Genomic DNA, 20,085 nt, shown 5'->3' on the forward strand with positions numbered 1-20,085 from the left:
TGTATCTGATTATAAGTGCTCAGCACACAGGTCATCACATCCCGATGGCATTCTATAAATGAGATATAACTAGATAAACAAACTATAATCAATACATTATTAAACGTTCTATATGCTTGTTACCTATAATCATTTCTGTCATTTTTTAAGCTGTCCCGCTACGTAAAGAAAGTCCAGTACAAGGATCCGAATGGCAGGGTCATGATTTTTAATGATAAAGGAGAACTGCCCAGCCCAATGGAAATTGTAAATTGGATTACAAGAAGTGAAGGTAAAAATATCACCTATTGGATTCACGTGGGCCACTTTGATGGGTCTCTTTCAGAGGGTCAGCAACTTACACTACAATCAGAGCGAATATCATGGAAAGGAGACAAGGTGAGTTACACTGGGGAAGATGATTCACAATTTTTATAAGAAACGTATTAGTTTTGACTCTAAAGCCCATCTCCTGACAAAACCTAACCCCCTCCCCCCCATCCTGTTCTTGGATGGCCAACATCTTCCCTGACTAATTCCATGGTGATTCGATGAAGGTGTCAGCAATAGCTGTGTTGATATAAATGTCGGGATATGCTCCCATCACTCATTATAACTGAAGAATAGATGAACTACAAGACATCTTCTACATTACAGAACAAGTCCAGCTGAATGTGACTGACTTCTACTAGGTACCCCCCTCCTCATCACACAGACCAGGACATAGACATTAGTAATGGGTGAACAGTTTGGCCCAGGCATGAGTTAGCATTGGCTGTTTGCACATTCGATGTACACCAAAATTTTATAGGGGCATTCGACCGATTCTTTGGCCTGCCAAATTACCAAATGACCATGAGGCACTGTGCTGCTGGACAGTGCATTGGAAGCCCTGATTGGCTGAAGTAATGAATGCTTTGCCCAATCAGGGCACAGAGCACTGTCAAAGCCATAATTGGAGAAAGTAATGATGACTCGTTGCTCTTAGTTTCACCCCACACTAAAAATTATTCTTTCAACAGCAGCTATTTGTAGTGTGATATTGGTGTAGGATAGATAGAACAGGGCTCTGCTCAGTGCTACTAGAGCGATAGTGTGCTATAGTGTGCTATTCTGATTCTATTGTCAGTGTAGAATATCAGGTTAGTGTAAATCTAGTGATAGTTCAGTCTCTGTGAGTGTAGTGACTATTTATTTTTACATTTGTGTCAGTTTATTTTGTCAGGGCTGGTTAATGCAGTAGAGTTCAGTGCACATTTAACGCAGTATATTTCAGTGTGTTACGTGAAGTTTAACACAGTATATTTCAGTGCATTACTGCATGTCTACTCAGTATATTTCAGTGCGTTACATGCTGTTTAATGCAGTATATTTCTGTGTGTTAGTGCACATTTAATGCAGTATATTTCTGTGTGTTAGTGCACGTTTAACGCAGTACATTTCTGTGCGCTATTGCATGTTCAACACAGTATACTTCAGCACATTAGTGCACGTTTAATGCAGTAAATTTCTGTGCGTTATTGCACATTTAACATAGTATATTTATGTGTGTTATTGCATGTTTAACGCAGTATATTTCGATGCGTTAAGTGCCATTTAGCGCAGTATATTTTAGTGCGTTAGTGCACACTTAATGCAGTATAGTTCAGTGCATTACATGACATTTATATCAGTATAGTTCATTGCGTTAGTGCACGTTTAAAAAAAAGATATTTCTGTGCGTTACTGCACGTTTAATGCAGCATATTTCAGTGCCTTAGTGCACATTTAAGACAGTATATTTCAGTGCGTTACTGCACGTTTAAGGAAGTATATTTTTGTGTGTTAGTGCACGTTTAACTAAGTATATTTCAGTGCATTACTGCATGTTTAACGCAATATATTTCTCTTCGTTACTGCACATTTAACACAGTATATTGCAGTACGTTGGTGCAGTTTTACTGCAGTATATTGTAGTGTTGGTGGAGTTTGTACTCAGGGTAAAGTGTACCAAACACCACTTTCCATTGATTTAAAGTGCATCCACATACACATTTCCACATCTTTATTACATTTTGTTAATAAGCATCCCCCTATCATGTCCAAGAGGCCAAAAAGGAGAGGCAGACATTCCCCTGGCACTGTGAGGGGGGCCGGCAGCATATGTTTTCACAGGCAAAGGTGGACATGGTCAGTCCTCAGGCAGGGCATAATTTCCCCTGTGTAGTGATGTTGCCCGTGCTATCCAGAAACAGCATGCAGAGGAGGTGGTGGACTGGCTTACTAAACCATCCTCATCTTCCTCATCCTCCATCACCCAAGCAGAGACTAGTGCACAGTCCACCACAGCTGCCAGAGTGGCTAAATCTGCCTCCTTGTCTACAGCTATTTACGCTATAGCCCCAGAATCAGGCATGGCGGAGTCAGCTGAGTTATTTGAACACAGCGTCAGCCATTTTCTCCTTGACGATGTACAGCCATTACTTGAATCAGATGTTGGTTCTAAGGTTAAGGAAGGTAAAAACATGAGCCTACAGAGGGGAGCACACTGGTACACAACAAATTGGCAGCCATGTTCACCCAGTCACAGTGTATTGCCAAGTTGTCTTCAGTGGTAATGAGGATGGAGGAGATGATGATGATGATGAGGTCAATGATGTGACTTTTGTGTCGGATAGAGCAGAGGAGGAAAGAGAGGGTAAATCATAACCCCAACGAGGCAGCCATCATTGAAGTGTAGGGAGTAGCAACCCTATTCCATCAGATTGTGGAGCTGTTATCTCCCTACACCCTTCCACCCTTCCCCCAGCTCAGATGTCTGGGCCTTTTTTAGCACATGTGCAGCCGATCGTTCTGTTGCAATTTGCAAACTTTATCTCAAGTAAATCAAGTTTGGCAAAAACACCAGCCATTTGGGTACCACATGCTTGACATGGCATTTAACCTCCCATCACAAGAGCACTTAAAAGCCACACAAAAGGGATGCAATTCTTTTCTTCCTCCTTACTCACCTCAGTCTACCCCCCTATACTTAATGACCTCTCAGCAGCTTCCACTGACAGGGATGATGGTATAGCACAGGGTCTCCCAGGTCCTTGTAGCACATCTGCCAGTAGCACACCACCAGCTGTAGGCTATAGCTAGCAAATTTATCTGCCCCATCTGCTGCAGCGAAAAAAAAAAAAAAAATATATATATATATATATATATATATACACACAGTCACTGCCACCCACATCAAACAATAAAGTAAATATTGGCTCTCAGAAGTAAAATGGGCAAGCAGCCACTAAAAAACTGTGATACCATTCCAACAATAATTTAAATAACTACAAGTGGCGCTAAAGCGCATTAAATGCAGTAAATTAAATCAATGAAATAAGTGATGATTATACAATGATACTAATAAGTGTATATAAATTGGTGCAAAAATCAGTACAAAAATCACGCAAAACAAAAAGTCGAATATATTGGTATATATGGAATCCTCTGTGAATAGTGCAGTACATTTGAAGACCAGAATAGGAATCGCCCCCACCAGCATCCTCCAATACATGCCTCTTACCAGATCACAGGACCATAAGTTATAATGGTTAAATGTGCTGAAACAGGCAGGTGTTTCTCACAGAGGGAAATGGTGACTGCAGGTACAGGATTCCATATAGACTCGGACATAAATGAATGAACAAAGTCAAATAGTAAAGTACATAAAGAAATGTGATGTTTATTAAATGTAGATATACAATTACCTCAAGAAGGTCAGTATACAGCAGATAAAAATTCCAACAAGCTGTCGGCTAGACAAACACCGCTCTCGTGTTCGCAGCTCTGCATGCGTGATGGCGGCACCTACAAGCCACTCCCGATACGTTTCGTCACCAATGACATCTACGGTGTCGGGCCAGGTGAAGATCTCCTCGCATGCAAATGTTTAAATAACGCAAAGCACTGCCAGAATGTAAATGTCTGATTAGAGCCAGGTGTATGAATGTGGCTCATCTCTATTTCCTACAAACCATGTTGGATATATAGGAAAGCACCATCTAGTGGATAAAAACGAAATATATTAATCACCTGGAAACTTGCTGTATAGAACAATTTAGTAATAGCAAAATGCTAATTATTTTTAAATTCTTAAACACACAATTCAAACAAATAATATTCAAATAAAATAAATTCAGAATAGTTCATAATCCTAGCCTATCAAAAAACTAACAAAAAAAAATATTTTATTACCGTATTTATTCGAGTATAACGCGCAAAATTTTCTACCAAAAAAAGAAATCAAAGTTTGGGTGCGCGTTATAAACGAGGGCTGGGGTGGGGTGGCAGTGGCGGCCGGTCCATTGAGGGCGCAGGCGAATTGTGAGTTCGCACTGCGCCTTTTCCGGGCTGCAGCCGCTCACTGTACGCGAGGGCGAAGAAAAAAAAAAACGCCCCCTCGTCGCGTACAGTGGGCGGCCCGAACTGGGGGTGAGAATTCTTATTATCCGCTGTATGGTCACCGCTTCATTTCCGCGCCTCACCCACACGTTACGGTAAGCATTGCTTTTGTACAATTCAGTGTTTTGCGTACCGTAATCCAGTGTTCTTCATATTTTAATTGATATACTGGTACCCGTTAGATGACAACTCAGGGTATCAAGAGAAAACGTTCTGCATATGACGCTTCATTCAAGCTCAAAGTTGTTGATCATGCTGAAATTCACGGAAATCAAGCAGCTAGCCGAGAATTCACTGTACCAGAGACGAATGTTAGAGAATGGAGAAAACAGAAAGTCGTCCTGAAAGATATGAATAAAACAAAAAAAGCACAATGAGGGAGACAAGCCATGTACCCAGACATGGAGAAGGAACTTTATGAATGGATCATTGACCAAAGAAGTAGTGGGTACATCGTCACATCACTCCACATTAGACTTCAAGCCCAAAAGTTTTGCAAAGATTCAAACTTCAAAGCCTCTAATGGATGGACACAAAAGTTTATGAAAAGGTATGGACTTGCAATACGCCAGAGAACAAAGATAGCACAGAAGCTGCCTAATGATTTAGAAGAGAAGATCACTTCATTCCATACCTGTATAATCAACCAACGCAAGCAGATTAATTTTGAACTTTCACAGATAGGCAATATGGATGAGACCCCCATGTGTTTTGACCTACCAGGCAACAGGACAATTGACAGCAAAGGGAAGCGCACAGTCCAGATTAGAACCACAGGCCATCAGAAAACTCATTTTACCGTTGTGTTATTGTCATGCCTTCAGCTTGGAAGTAATTAATTCCATTGGAACTTGTAATACCAATCTTGTCCACAAGATGCCACTGTGACATAGACTGTTATACAGCACTTTATGGTACTTCCTGTTTTCTATTGCTGGATTGGTTCCAACCCTTCTCTGAGGAGAATCTCCATTTTAAGATTTACCTCATAGAGACAGCCAGAAAGCATCTGAGGTTCCTGTGGGAAGATTTCTGAACCCCCCTTTGTAGCATTGCTGGTATGCTCAGAACTGTCAGTTATATACTCAATGCATATGTTTGTTAATGTTTGTATACTGACTGTATGCTTTGTCTGTTTATTTACAGTTTCACCTATTCACAATCCTATTCGCATTTCCATCTGACTTGTAACCTGTTCATGTGACTACTATTCGTTCACTGGAATAAAGATTTAAGTTACAAAAGGACTGGTTATTGCAGGATTAAGGTTTAGCTGTATGTTAAGCTGCACACGCCTGGGGCATACGTGTAGTGAGAAAAGAACAGTGAAACAGCGGCTATCCAGCAAGTGGGATTTAGGACAGAGACTATACAGAGGCCTGCTACTCTGCCAGCGCAGTCATCTGCATATGCAATACAGCAGTCTCTACACAGTCAAGCATTCCTGCAATTGACATGTCACATAGCCAAACTTCCTCACTCAGGACAAGGTCTCGAGTTTCAGGCTCCTCTAGATCTTCCTCCGCAAGCAATGCACTCGCCATAGCACGTGCGAAAGCTGAAGCCACCAAGGCACGAGCAGCCTTTGCCGAGCAAGAAATGCAGATTAAAAAGGAGAAGGTGAGGCTAAAAGAAGAGGCCGAAGAAGCCCTCCTGGAAGTGAGGTTAAAGAAAGAGACAGAGGAAGCCCGCTTAAAAGCAAAGGCAGAGGAAGCCCGCCTAAAAACGCAGAAAGAGACAGAGGAAGCCCGCCTAAAAGCAAAGGCAGATTAAGTCCATCTAAAAACGCAGAAAGAGGCAGAAGAGGCCCTCCTAGAAGTAGCCCTAGAGAAACTCACTATAGAGAAGGAAGTAGCAGCAGCCATAGCTGAAGCATAGGCCTTAGAATTAGCTGTATACCCGAGAAGTGAATGCAGCAGACGCAGCAATATTCTCGATCCAGCAGCTGAAACTCCAAATTCTCTACAACAAACTTCAGATTACATCAATCAACACTTTAAAATAAGCAGTGTCAAAGATGACGTCAAATAGACAAGCCAAAGACACTCCACGGTACCGCCGCAAGTCTGTGACAAGCCTCAAGCCTGCAAACAGGAGAAATCCGCACAAAGTGGCATCTCCTACGACAGACTCCCCATAAGTGAGATAATAGAATCATCTTCTAATCGCCCTCCAGAACCAACGCCCAAGCCAGAACGATACATCAGAGGACAGCTAGGTGCCAGCAAAAGGTATGACTACACACAGCCATCTTACCATGGCAACACACAGCAGGCTAACCAAGCCACCATAGACTTTGCAAGGTTCTTTGCACGACGCGAGTTAGTCACCAAAGGACTTGAAAAGTTTAATGACTGCCCTGAAAACTACAGAGCCTGGTGGTCATCCTTTCAAAACACTATCAGAGACTTAGGGCTATCTTGCAGCGAAGAGATAGATCTCCTGATCAAATGGCTTGGAAATGAATCTGCCGAACATGCCAGGCGAATCAGGACAATAAATATAAACTACCCAGACACTGGTCTTAGAACAATCTGGGATAGACTTGACGAGTGTTATGGTTCAGCAGAAGTAGTAGAAAATGCATTATTCAAAAGACTTGATAACTTTCCCAGAATACCTAGCAAAGCCTACCATAAACTTAGAGAGTTAAGTGACTTGCTAATGGAACTTCAAGTAGCTAAATCTGAGGGAGACTTACAAGGACTTGCATTCCTTGACACAGCCAGGGGTGTCAACCCCATTGTGCAAAAGTTATCCTATAACTTGCAAGAGCAGTGGATTACACACGAATCCCAATATAAAAGACAGCATGATGTTTCATTCCCTCCTTTTTCTGTTTTTGTGGACTTTGTGTGCCAGCAAGCTAAAACCAGAAATGATCCAAGTTTTGATTTTACGCTGTCGTGTGCTGCTCCTGTGAGACTTAACCCTCGCAAACCGCCAGTAGCAGTGCACAAAACTAACGTGTCTCCTCCAGGTTCCTTTCACAGGTCTGCCAACTTCTCTAACTCAGAGACAAAGGTCAACGATCCTGGTAAGCAGTGTCCCTTGCATCGGAAGCCACATCCTCTACTAAAATGCAGAGCCTTCAGAGAGAAAACCCTGCAGGACCGCAAAGCCTTCCTCAAGGAGAACCACATCTGCTACAGGTGCTGCTCTTCAACATCTCATCTCGCCAAGGACTGTAAGGTCAGTTTAAAATGCACAGAATGTGACAGCTCAGAACACAACACAGGGTTGCATCCTGGGCCAGCTCCATGGACTTTACAACACACCCTCAGCACTAGTGAGCACGGCGGGGAGGAGGAACACACCACCACAACTACACCAAAGGTCACTTCACAATGTACAGAGATATGCAAAGGAGCCATAGGTGGTAGGTCCTGCTCCAAAATCTGCCTAGTCAGAGTCTACCCAACAGGCCAAAAAGACAAAGCTATTAAGCTTTATGTAATCCTGGATGACCAAAGTAACAAGTCATTAGCCAGCTCAACTTTCTTTGACATGTTCGGCGTTAAAGGCCCCAGCATTCCCTACTCCTTAAAAACTTGTGCAGGAATAGTGGAGACGGCCGGTAGGAGAGCATCCGGCTACCAAATCGAGTCCATCGATGGGCGATCACGCTTGTCTTTGCCAACTCTTATCGAATGCAATCAGATCCCTGATCATAGATCTGAAATTCCTACACCAGATGTAGCGGCTCATCACCCACACTTGAAACGCATAGCACATCTTATACCAGAACTTGATCCTCAGGCTCAGATCATCCTACTCCTCGGGAGAGATATCTTACAAGCCCACAAATCAAGAGCTCAGATTAATGGTCCCAATAACGCTCCTTATGCTCAGAAGTTAGACCTCGGATGGGTCATCATAGGAGATGTCTGTCTAGGAAGCGTGCACAAACCTAACTCCGTTAGCAGCATGCTCACAAATACCCTAGAGAATGGACGTCCCTCTCTTTTCCAGCCATGCCACAACCATTTCCTTGTTAAGGAATCAGCCTACGCCACCCACTCATCTTGGCTCTTCACAAGCTGCACTAGTGACAACTTTGCCTGTGATAGTGACCAAGACCATTTAGGGTGCACAGTCTTTCAGAGAACTAAAGATGACAATCGTGTGGCAATGTTGATCGAAGACAAACTCTTCCTGGAAATAATGGAACAAGGTCTAGTCAAAGACAGCACAAACAGCTGGGTCGCACCTCTTCCCTTCAGACCACAGAGACAACGCTTACCCAATAACAAAGAACAAGCGTTACAACATTTTGCTTCCCTTAAACGTAATTTACAAAGAAAGCCAGAGATGAGGGAACATTTCTTTTCTTTCATGGGTAAGATCTTTGAGAACGGTCATGCTGAGGTGGCTCCCACCCCTAAAGACTCTGAAGAGTGTTGGTATCTCCCTATATTCGGAGTGTACCATCCCAAAAAGCCAGGTCAAATCAGAGTAGTGTTTGACTCTAGTGCCAAATACAAGGGTATCTCCTTAAACGATGTCCTCTTGACAGGCCCAGACCTTAACAACAAACTCCTGGGAGTGCTCTTACGCTTCCACAAAGATTCTATTGCCTTCATAGCTGACATCCAACAGATGTTCCATTGTTTCTTGGTCAAAGAGGAAGACAGGAACTTCCTGGGGTTCCTTTGGTTCCAAGACAATGATCCTTCAAAAGATATCTCAGAGTATCGCATGAGGGTACACATCTTTGGCAATAGCCCTTCACCTGCGGTTGCTGTCTATGGACTCAAACATTCCGCCCAAGAAGGGGAACTTGAGTTTGGCTCAGATGCAAGACAATTCGTAGAGAAAGACTTTTATATGGATGACTGTTTAAAATCCTTATCTTCCAGTGAGTCTGCAATCTGTCTTCTTAAAAGAGCACAGGAAATGCTCGCTTGTTCCAATCTCAGGCTCCACAAGATTGCTTCTAACAGCAAAGAGGTAATGGAAGCTTTCCCCGCTCAAGACCATTCCAGTGATCTAAAGGACTTAGATCTGGGTACAGACTCTTTACCTGTACTGCGCAGTCTCGGTCTACTTTGGGACTTGAAATCCGATTCCTTTACCTTCCAAGTAAATGGAGAAGAAAGACCCTTCACTCGCAGAGGTGTCTTGTCTACAATCAATAGCCTGTACGATCCATTAGGATTTGTGGCACCTGTTACAATTCAAGGCAAAGCCTTACTTAGAGACTTGATTCGTGAAACATCCGACTGGGATGCCCCACTACCCCTTGATAAGAGGAACTCTTGGGTAGAGTGGAGGGACTCTCTGTCAGTCTTATCTGATCTCCATGTTTCACGCCCATATGCTCCTGTACCTTCTATAGAGATACAGAGTCAAAACCTTTGCATATTCTGTGATGCTTCTGTCAAGGCAATAGCTGCTGTGGCCTACTTAAGGACTGTTGACACTACAGCACGATGCCACGTAGGATTCATCATGGGCAAAGCAAAGCTAGCTCCACACCCTGAGCACACTATACCTAGGCTAGAACTTTGTGCTGCAGTACTATCTGTTGAACTAGCAGAGCTAATAGCTTCAGAGATGGACATTGACCTCAAGGATGTTCAACTCTACACAGACAGCAAGGTAGTTCTAGGCTACATCTACAATGAGACCAGACGTTTCTATGTCTATGTCAACAACAGAGTGTTGAGGATTAGGAGATCTACCATTCCAACACAATGGCACTATGTACCTACTGACTACAACCCTGCAGACCATGCTACAAGAGCTGTTGCTGCATGTAACCTTAAAGACACAACATCGTTTACAGGACCTGCATTCTTGTACGATGCAGAGCAGACCCTTTCTAAAAGTGACACTGTTGAACTAATAGATCCAGACTCAGATACTGACATCCGTCCTGAGATCTCAACATTCCATACTGCAACTTCAGGTTGTCAGCTTAAATCTGACAGATTTACCAGATTCTCAAAATGGAAGACACTTGTTCGAGCTATTTCTTGTCTTATTCACATAGCTCGCTCCTTTAAAGGTGACTCAAACAACTGTGACCGCAAGGGATGGCACCATTGCCAAAGGATCAGTTCAGTATTAGAGCTACAGCAGTCTCAGGATCTTATCATCCGCACTGTACAGCATGAAGCATATGCTAAGGAGATTGACTGTATCTTGAACGGAAAACCTATCCCTAGAGACAGTGCCCTGAGGAAACTTGACCCATTCCTTGATCAAAATGGACTACTTAGGGTAGGTGGTCGTCTAAGGCAAGCCAACCTAGAGTCAGACGAGAGAAACCCTCCAATAGTTCCTGGTCACCACCTCATCGCTTACTTTATTGTGTCACATCATCACTCCCATGTAAAGTGGAAGTCAAGATCCAGAGAATCAAGGAGACAAAGTTGTTCCTCAGACCAGTTCCTGAACTAGTTTTTTGTTACCATCTGAACAATAAATAGTGGTATCTGATGATACCAGATGGGGAGTGTCATGCCTTCAGCTTGGAAGTAATTAATTCCATTGGAACTTGTAATACCAATCTTGTCCACAAGATGCCACTGTGACATAGACTGTTATACAGCACTTTATGGTACTTCCTGTTTTCTATTGCTGGATTGGTTCCAACCCTTCTCTGAGGAGAATCTCCATTTTAAGATTTACCTCATAGAGACAGCCAGAAAGCATCTGAGGTTCCTGTGGGAAGATTTCTGAACCCCCCTTTGTAGCATCGCTGGTATGCTCAGAACTGTCAGTTATATACTCAATGCATATGTTTGTTAATGTTTGTATACTGACTGTATGCTTTGTCTGTTTATTTACAGTTTCACCTATTCACAATCCTATTCGCATTTCCATCTGACTTGTAACCTGTTCATGTGACTACTATTCGTTCACTGGAATAAAGATTTAAGTTACAAAAGGACTGGTTATTGCAGGATTAAGGTTCAGCTGTATGTTAAGCTGCACACGCCTGGGGCATACGTGTAGTGAGAACAGAACAGTTATCCTGTATGGCAGACGGTTTTAAACTTAAACCAATGGTGATTTTTAAAAGAAAGACTATTCCAAAAGGAGTTAAATTTCCACCAGGTGTCATGATCCACTGTCATCCTAAAGGATGGATGGATGAAAAGGGCATCATTTTATGGTTAAATAAAGTTTGGAATACTAGACCAGGCGCACTACTGAAGAAATCCATGCTTGTACGGGACCAGTTCCTCTCACACCTGACAGACACTGTGAAGGACAAACTGAAAAGTCTAAAAACATTTCAAGCTGTGATTCCAGGTGGACTAACCTCTATTCTTCAGTCACTAGATGTCGTTTTAAACAAACCCTTCAAAGACAGAGTCAGGGAAAAGTGGATTACCTGGATGAAATCCGACGACAAAGAATTGACTGCAAAAGGAAACCTCAAGAAACCTGGCCTATCTCTCGTGACATCCTGGGTTAAAACATCATGGGAAGACATACCAAAAGAAATGATCATCAAGAGTTTTTTGAAGACAGGCATCAGCAATAAAATGGACGGCACAGAAGATGACCTGCTGTGGAATTCAGACTCAGAAGAAAGCGAAGAAACTGGAGAAACAGATGTTCCTGCCAACAGGGACACCGATGAAAAATTAACTCGAGAAGAATGGGAACAACTCTTTGGTGTATCTGATGATGAATCTGACTTTGAAGCATTTTAAATAAATATTGTTACCGGTAATTTTATTTCGGTATTGTGTTTATACCAGTTTACGTTGTCAATAAATGATTTTTATCATGGCCGCACGTGTTCAACAACGTTTTTTTGTCAATTACAGTGAAAACTAAATTTTATACCGATTTTTCATCGAAAATTAGGGGTGCGCGTTATACACGTGTGCGCATTATACTCGAATAAATACGGTAATTATGGTTAATAAAGCAGTAAATGTCCCATTCAACATTAAGTCAAAAAGGGACATAAGATTTAGGTAGGCATATCCAATGAGTTTCATGATGTGAGATCTCCCTTTAACCACTTTCAGACCGGAGGATTTTCCCCCTTAATGACCAGGCCCTATTTTGTGATTCGGCACTGCTTTACTTTAACGGACAATTGTGCAGTCGTGCGACGCTGTACCCAAATAAAATTGATGTCCTTTTTTCCAACGAATAGAGCTTTCTTTTGGTGGTATTTGATCACCTGTGCAATTTTTATTTTTTGCGCTATAAACAAAAAAAGAGCGACAATGTTGAAAAAAAAAACAAAACAATATTTTTCACATTCTGCTATATAACATTCCCCCCAAAAAAAACAAAACAAAATTTAAAAATCAAAATGTTTTAACATTTTTGGCCAATTTGTTTTCTGCTACATATTTTTGGTAAAAAAAAATCACAATAAGCGTATTTTGATTGGTTTGCACAAAAGTTATTGCGTCTACTAACTACGGGAAAGATTTATGTAATTTTTATTGTTTTTTTTTAACTAGTAATGGCGGCAATCTGCGTTTTTTTGCAGGACTGCGACATTGCGGCGAACAGATCGGACCCCTAACTGACATTTTTGACACTTTTGGGGGTACCAGTGACATGTGGTCCAGCAAGCATGGTCAGGGACACTGTATTTCATTCACTGCACATTGGGTAACTCTGCTTGAAATTTGGAAGGATGCAGAACAGGGATCAGTGCTGCAGTTTGTTGTGCTGCCACGTCTCCATACAGTAAGTGGTGATGATTATTGATGAGCCGAACACTTCCCGGCTCGGATCGCACCATAACACCGGGAACAGGGGAAAAGTTTGTTCGAACAAACAAACTCCATTGAAGTCTATGGAACTCGAACATCAAAAATCAAACAGGCTCATTTTGAAGGCTTAAATGCAAGTTATTGCCCAAAAAAGTGTATGGGGATCTGGGTACTGATCTGGGGAAAATGTAGCAAAGCAATTAAAAAAAAAAAAAACTATGTTTTTTAAAGGAGCAGTGATTTACTGATTTTAATGAGGCTTAAAGTGAAACTATAAAAATAAAGAATTCCTTCAAATATCGTGCCTGGGGGTCCTCTTAATGCGCCTGTAAAGTAGCGCATCTGTACAATGTACTGTATGTAGCCTGCTGCAGCAATACTGACATTTCTAAAGAAAAAAAATGTCATATACAAATATACATACAAATTTCAAATGGCATATACTTGTCATACAGATGTCATACAGGGGCAGAAAAATTGGGCCTTGGTTGTTAGTGGTGCCTGAACACCGTAACCCCTTGCAGTTACTCTTTCTGGGAGCAGGAATGGGCCCTGCTGCTAAAAATTCCATACAAATTTGAAATTGCATGTACTTGTCATACAGGTGCAGAAATTTTGGGCCTTGGTTGTTGGTGGTGGCTGAACACTGCAACTCCCCGCAGTTACTCTTGCTGGGCGCAGGAACGGGCCCTACTGCTAAAAATCCCATACAAATTTGAAATCGCATGTACTTGTCATAAAGGTGCAGAAAAATTGGGCCTTGGTTGTTGATGGTGCCTGAACACTGCAACCCATCGCTTTTACTCTTGCTGGGCGCAGGAACAGGCCCTGCTGGTAAAAATTCCATACCAATTTGAAATTGGCAAGATCAAGTGTTGTTTGTGTTCTTATAAGTGATCGAGTGGGGGTGCTGTGCTGTCATCTGACCTGGCCAAGGTTGGGTGTTGGGTATGCAAACCTGCTGAAGTGATGGGGACCTGGAAGGTTAGTATCAGCAGGAACTGAATCTGAAATTGGGCCTTTGGTGTTGGTGGTCCCTGAACACTGCAACCCCTCGCAGATACTCTTGCTGGGCACAGGAACGGGACCTGCTGGTAAGAATTCCATACAAACTTGAAATCGCATGTACTTGTCATACAGGTGCCACAAATTGGGCCTTTGGTGTTGGTGGTGCCTGAACACCATAACCCCTCACAGTTACTCCTACTGGGTGCAGGAAAGGGACATGCTGGTAAGAATTCCACAAGAATTTTAAATCGCATGTACTTGTCATACAGGTTCCAAAAATTGGGCCTTTGGTGTTGTTGGTGCTTGAACACCATAACCACTCACAGTTACTCTTGCTGGGTGCAGGAACAGTACCTGCTGGTAAGAGTTCCATACAAATTTGAAATTGCATGTACTTGTCTTACAGGTGCCAAAAAGTGGGCTTTTGCTGTTGGTGGTGCCTGAACACTGTAACCAACCCCTCACAGTCACTCTTGCTGGGCACAGGGCACAGGACACAGGGCACAGGGACAGCTGTTAAAAATTAAATATGAACTTTAAATTGTATACACCTGTCATACAAGTGCAGAAAAAATAGGCCTTGGGGGTTGGTGTTGGCCTAAACCAAAAACATTGTTGGAAGCTAGTAGAATCAAGGTTGAGGAATAGGATAGGCAGATTATGCAGTCTTCAAGGGATGGAAGACCCCTAGCAAATTCAATCAGGTACATTAGCATCAAGGGCTTGATAGTTGCTGTTGATCCAGGACTGATTCATTTTGATAAAAGTCTCAGAAGCTCATGCCTCCTCCAACTTACATTGCATGGGCTCCCTTATTCTGCAAAGCCTGCAAATAGAATTGAGGATTCATGCTATCAAGGAGAGGGATAATTACTGGTTGGCAACCCTTCTTGATCCATGTTTCAAGGGTAAAGTTGCAGAGCTCACCCTGCCTTCACAGAGGGAGCAGAGGATAAAACATCTTGAGGAGGCCTTGAAAAGAAAATGTGTACCACCTTTCCAGACATTGGGAGGTTAACATTCTCTGGGCGTGTTTCTGAGGCATTGTTCAGCCAAAGGAGGGAGCGGTGGAGAAGGCGGCTGTCTGACTTATGCCTTTAAACAGTTCTTTAGTCCTCGGCAGCACCATATGGTGCATGATTATCTAGGCACAAGAGCAGACTTGGAGACCTTTACAGCTGAGCATCCACTGGGTTACTGGGTCTTGAGGATGGACCACTGGCCAGAACTTGCTCAATATGCAATGGAGCTACTGGCCTGTCCTGCTTCCAGCGTGCTTTCCAAACAGACGTTCAGTGCTGCTGGAGGTTTTGTGATGGACAAAAGAGTGCGTCTGTCCACAGACTCTGTTGACCAGCTGACTTTTTTCAAAATGAACCAGTCCTGGATCAACAAGAGCTATCAAGCCCCTGATGCTGATGTAACTGATTGAATTTGCTAGGGGTCTTTCATCTTTTGAAGACTGCATATGCTACCTATCCTATTCCTCTACCTTAATTCTGCTATCTTCAAACAATGTTTTTGGTTTAGGTCACAACCAACCCCCAAGGCCTAATTTTTCTGCACTTGTATGACAGGTGCATACAATTTAAATTTTGTATGTAATTTTTATCAGCAGGCCCTGTCCCTTTGCCCTGCACCCAGCAAGAGTAACTGTGAGGGGTTACGGTGTTCAGGCACCACCAAAACCAAAGGCCCATTTACAAAACTGTATCTTACCGCATCCGAGTATGTGGTATGATCCCGCACAGCATTTTTTGGCATTCACTAAAAACGCTATTAAAATACCACATGTACTATTTCATAAAGTTATGTAGTACTTTAGTAGTGAAAGCCAGCGGTAATTTACCGTCCTTAACAAATACTGTAATAGCTGGTTGTTAAGGAGTGGGCAGCCACCGGCATTCTTAATAGGGATGGCCTTGCGGTTCGCCTGGCCGATTTTGCATACATATGGTGTTGTTCGCGGCGGCCATATTAGTTTACATTGGGGAGAACTTTGACCCAAGACACAGCCATCAGGTGGAACGGGACAGCCAATTGAAACATTTCAGCACATGGACATACCCCCTACATTATAAATAGACCTGAGCTGGCGGCCATTTCACATTCTGCTTTTTGTCAGTGTAGGGAGAGGTTGGCTGTGTGCACCAGGGACAGATTGTCAGTTAACAAATTGCTCTGTTAAGGTCCACAAAAGTCCTTTTAGGGGGCTGGTATTTGGTATAGGTGTACTCTATCTATATTGTCTCTTTTGTCAGTGTAGGGAGAGGTCTGCTGTGTGCACAAGGGACAGATCTTCAGTGACACAATTCGCTCTGTTAAGGTCCACAAAGGTCATTTTAAGGACTGGTATTTGTTATAGGTGTGTAGTGCACTATATAGGGGTGTAATCCACTTATAATATACTTTCTAATATAGAAAGCATATTATAGTGGATTTGTATTGTGCCTTGTGCAGCATTGTGACTGGTGTGTTGATCGTTTCTGCAGCAATACTACAAACAGTGACAAAAGCACTTTTAAAGTATTATAACTGGTGTGATAGACCAGTGGCCTTCAATACCACATATTGAAGTGGGGTGTTATCAGAGTATACTTTTATAAAAGTGTATTTGTGTCCTGCAACAATATTGCCTCTATTGCTGCTTTAACTCTGCTACACACAGTGCCAAACTCACTGGCCAATTTTTTGTACAACTGGTGTGATAGACCAGTGGCCCCCCAATACCACATATTGAGGTGGGGTGTTATCTGAGTATACTTTTATAAGTATATTTGTGTCTTGCAACAATTTAGCCTCTTTTGCTGCGTTAACTCTGCTACACACAGTGCCAAACTCACTGGCCAATTTTTTGTACAACTGGTGTGATAAACCAGTATCAAAAAACTAAAGTGAATTCCCGAAGGTTGCAGTGGGAGAGGGCCTAGATGGAAGAGTAGGTGAGCCCAGGCTAATGAGTCCAATAGTAGGCGGCCGTTGACCATATACAATGTAAACTACAAAAAAGGGTAGGGAGACCAGAGATCCCCACAGGAAGGAGTCAACTAGGGACACCAATTGGATGAAATTCAAAAAGTAATAACTTTATTTGGCACATATGCCAGTGCAAACATAAACAGTGTGAACAGGTGAGGCATAGCATGAATAAAAACAGTGTAAAAACAAGGCAACATCCAATAGATGAACGTCAACCTGGGTTGAATGCAAGGGTAAATAATGAATAGATGGAGCAATGATGATATGCAGTAGCCAATGAGGCTAAGGAGTGAATTGCACAGTGCCAATGCCGGTAATCAATAATTTATGAGGTAGTTGAAATGTTCTTGACAGATATAGTCCCCCCTAAGGGAGGTCACCACATGGGGTGAATGGTGGTGAAGGCATGGGTTCCCAAATCGGGATAGCTGGATCTGGTAAGAACAGGTAATGGTGGACTGGAGGCAAACAATGAGGGTTTGCTAAATAAAGAGGTTTTCCAAAAATGTCATATACTGCTTGGATAAGAAAGTCACTCAGAAAACATAAGTTGGCAAACATACATATCTTGCTAGTTACCATCCTTCAGGCATAGATTAGTGCCACAAGATTGGTCCCGGGGTGTGTAGACCTTGGTGACGTGATGGCGGTACACTCTGGCGTTAGCGTTCCCCGTGGCTCGCTCTCCCTCCGTGTACTTCCTTGTTGCAGGGGCAGGCACGCCGATTGTGGCCCGACGTCACGCCGGATGTAGGAGGCGGGGGAACGCAGTGATTGCAGCCGTACAATGTCCGCTGGTCACAGTGGTCGCCGTTCCATTGGATGGAAGAAGATGACATGGACGCTGACGCGTTTCACTGGCACAGAGCCAGTTTCCTGAGCACAAATATCTGCCAGCCCGCCATCCACCCACAACAATTCATGGTCCTTGTCTTCGGTAAATACAGCGGCATAAAAGGCATTTCATGTCCATTGAATGCCTAATTTTTGGGGCCTTTCATGGCCGACAATTATTTTTTCTGTCAATGCCTAATGTACATCCAGCCAAGTAATACAATGTTCTTAGCTGTCAGGTAAACCCTCGTGTGCTAATTTTTGGGGCCTTTCATGGCCGACACTTACTTAATTATCCTATGAATGTCTAATGTACCTTCAGCCACAGAATGCAACATTCTTAGCTGTCAGGTAAACCCATGTGGGCTAATTTATGGGGCCTATCGTGGCCGACACTTACTTCTGTATCCTGTGAATGCCTAATGTACCTTCATCCACAGAATATACCGTTCTTACCTGTCAGGAAAACGCATGTGGGCTAATTTTTGGGGCCTGGAATGGCCGACACTTACTTCTTTATCCTGTGAATGCCTAATTTTTCAGACTGGAATTGAAAATCAATGGGTCTGTAAACATTCCCCCAAATTGTGGAATGGATGCAGACCCATTTTACAGATGTGGGAATGGACCCTATATGTATTAAAAAAATGTAAAAAAAAAACATTTTTTTGCTGTAAAAAAAAAAATTAGGGCAACTTTTCCAATTGCATTACTTCTGTTATGACAGTGTCCATGTGGTGGGACAGCTAGTAAGTCTTTTGTGGCTGCAAATATGACCTAAAGGTTTTTAAAGTTCGCCTCTCATTAAAGTCAATGGGGCCCGCCGCAAACTTGCGGTTCACGGACATTTGAGAGCATTCGCGGCTGACGTTCGCGAACCGCCCCAGCCGATGTTCGTCCATCACTAATTCTTAATAACCAATAAACAACATGGAAACAATTGCCTACTTTGTTTATTTACACTACACTTTTTATGGTAAATGAGCAGGGATACTTTGTACCACATATTCATTTACATGAGGCGGCTGGGATCTGAGGGCCCCTAATTAAAGTGGGCTTCCAGATTCCGATAAGCCACCAGCCTGCAGACCCCCACAACCACCGGAGAGTTGTGTGGTGGAGGCCCTTGTCCTCATAAACATGAGGACAAGGTGCTTTCGGGGGCAGAGCTCCCCCTGCCCCAAAGCACTCTTCCATTGTGAGAACAATGCAGAACAATGATTTTTGGTCTGGATCTGGTGATCGGTTCTGGCCAATGGCATCATGCCCCCTGCCTGTGTAATGTAAACACAGGCAGGCGAAGTGATGTAATTTTCCCTCCTGAAGCCCTTTCGGTTCCAGGAGACGAAAGAGAGACATCTAAAATGTGAGTTCCACCAACATCACACTAACACCACCCAACATAGGCACATTTAACCCCTTGATCACCTCTGATAACCCCCCAACCCCCCCCCCACCCCAAACCCCTCACAGTGAACACTATATACAGTAGTATACAGATCTTTTACTGATCACTGTATTTAGTCTCACTTGTGACCCTAATTTGCGCTTGCGCTAGGCCTAAATAGGGTTAGGGCCCCCGCCATCTATCCCCTAATAAACTTTTAACCCCTTGATCACCCCAGTTAACCCCTTCACTCCCTATCACACTGTGCACTAAATACAGCATATAGGTAAATACTGATCACTGTATTTAGTGTCACTTGTGACCCTAATTTGCGCTTGCGCTAGGCCCAAATAGGGTTAGGGCACCCGCCATCTACCCCCTAATAAACTTTTAACCCCTTGATCTCCCCCAGTTAACCCCTTCACTCCCTATCACACAGTGCACTAATATATACAGTATATCAGCTAACTACTGATCACTGTATTAGTGTCACTTGTGACCCCAGTTTGCGCTTGTGCTAGGCCCAAATAGGTTTAGGCCACCCGCCATCTATCCCCTAATAAACTTTTAACCCCTTGATCTCCCCCAGTTAACCCCTTCACTCCCTATCACACAGTGCACTAATATATACAGTATATCAGCTAACTACTGATCACTGTATTAGTGTCACTTTTGACCCCAGTTCGTGCTTGCGCTAGGCCCAAATAGGTTTAGGCCACCCGCCATGTATCCCCTATAACCCCTTGATCTCCCCCAGTTTACCCCTTCACTGCCCTG

The 20,085-nt window shown here is 43.1% G+C and overlaps 1 protein-coding gene across 1 annotated transcript in view; it reads left to right on the top strand.

Annotated features, from left to right (window-relative positions):
• Nucleotides 1-201: 201 nt before the first annotated feature.
• LOC309565173 (vomeronasal type-2 receptor 26-like) overlaps nt 202-20,085 on the top strand; it is a gene marked incomplete at both ends in the record, with an annotated part of 37,699 nt that continues 17,815 nt past the window's right edge. The window contains one exon of the mRNA XM_082269969.1: nt 202-378. Coding sequence (XP_082126095.1) covers nt 202-378 — 177 coding nt within the window. The remainder of the gene's footprint in view (nt 379-20,085) is intronic.

The sequence above is a fragment of the Pelophylax lessonae genome, assembly GCF_965119305.1.
Source record: "Pelophylax lessonae genome assembly, chromosome: 1".
In the NCBI taxonomy this organism is placed as follows: Eukaryota; Metazoa; Chordata; class Amphibia; order Anura; family Ranidae; genus Pelophylax; species Pelophylax lessonae.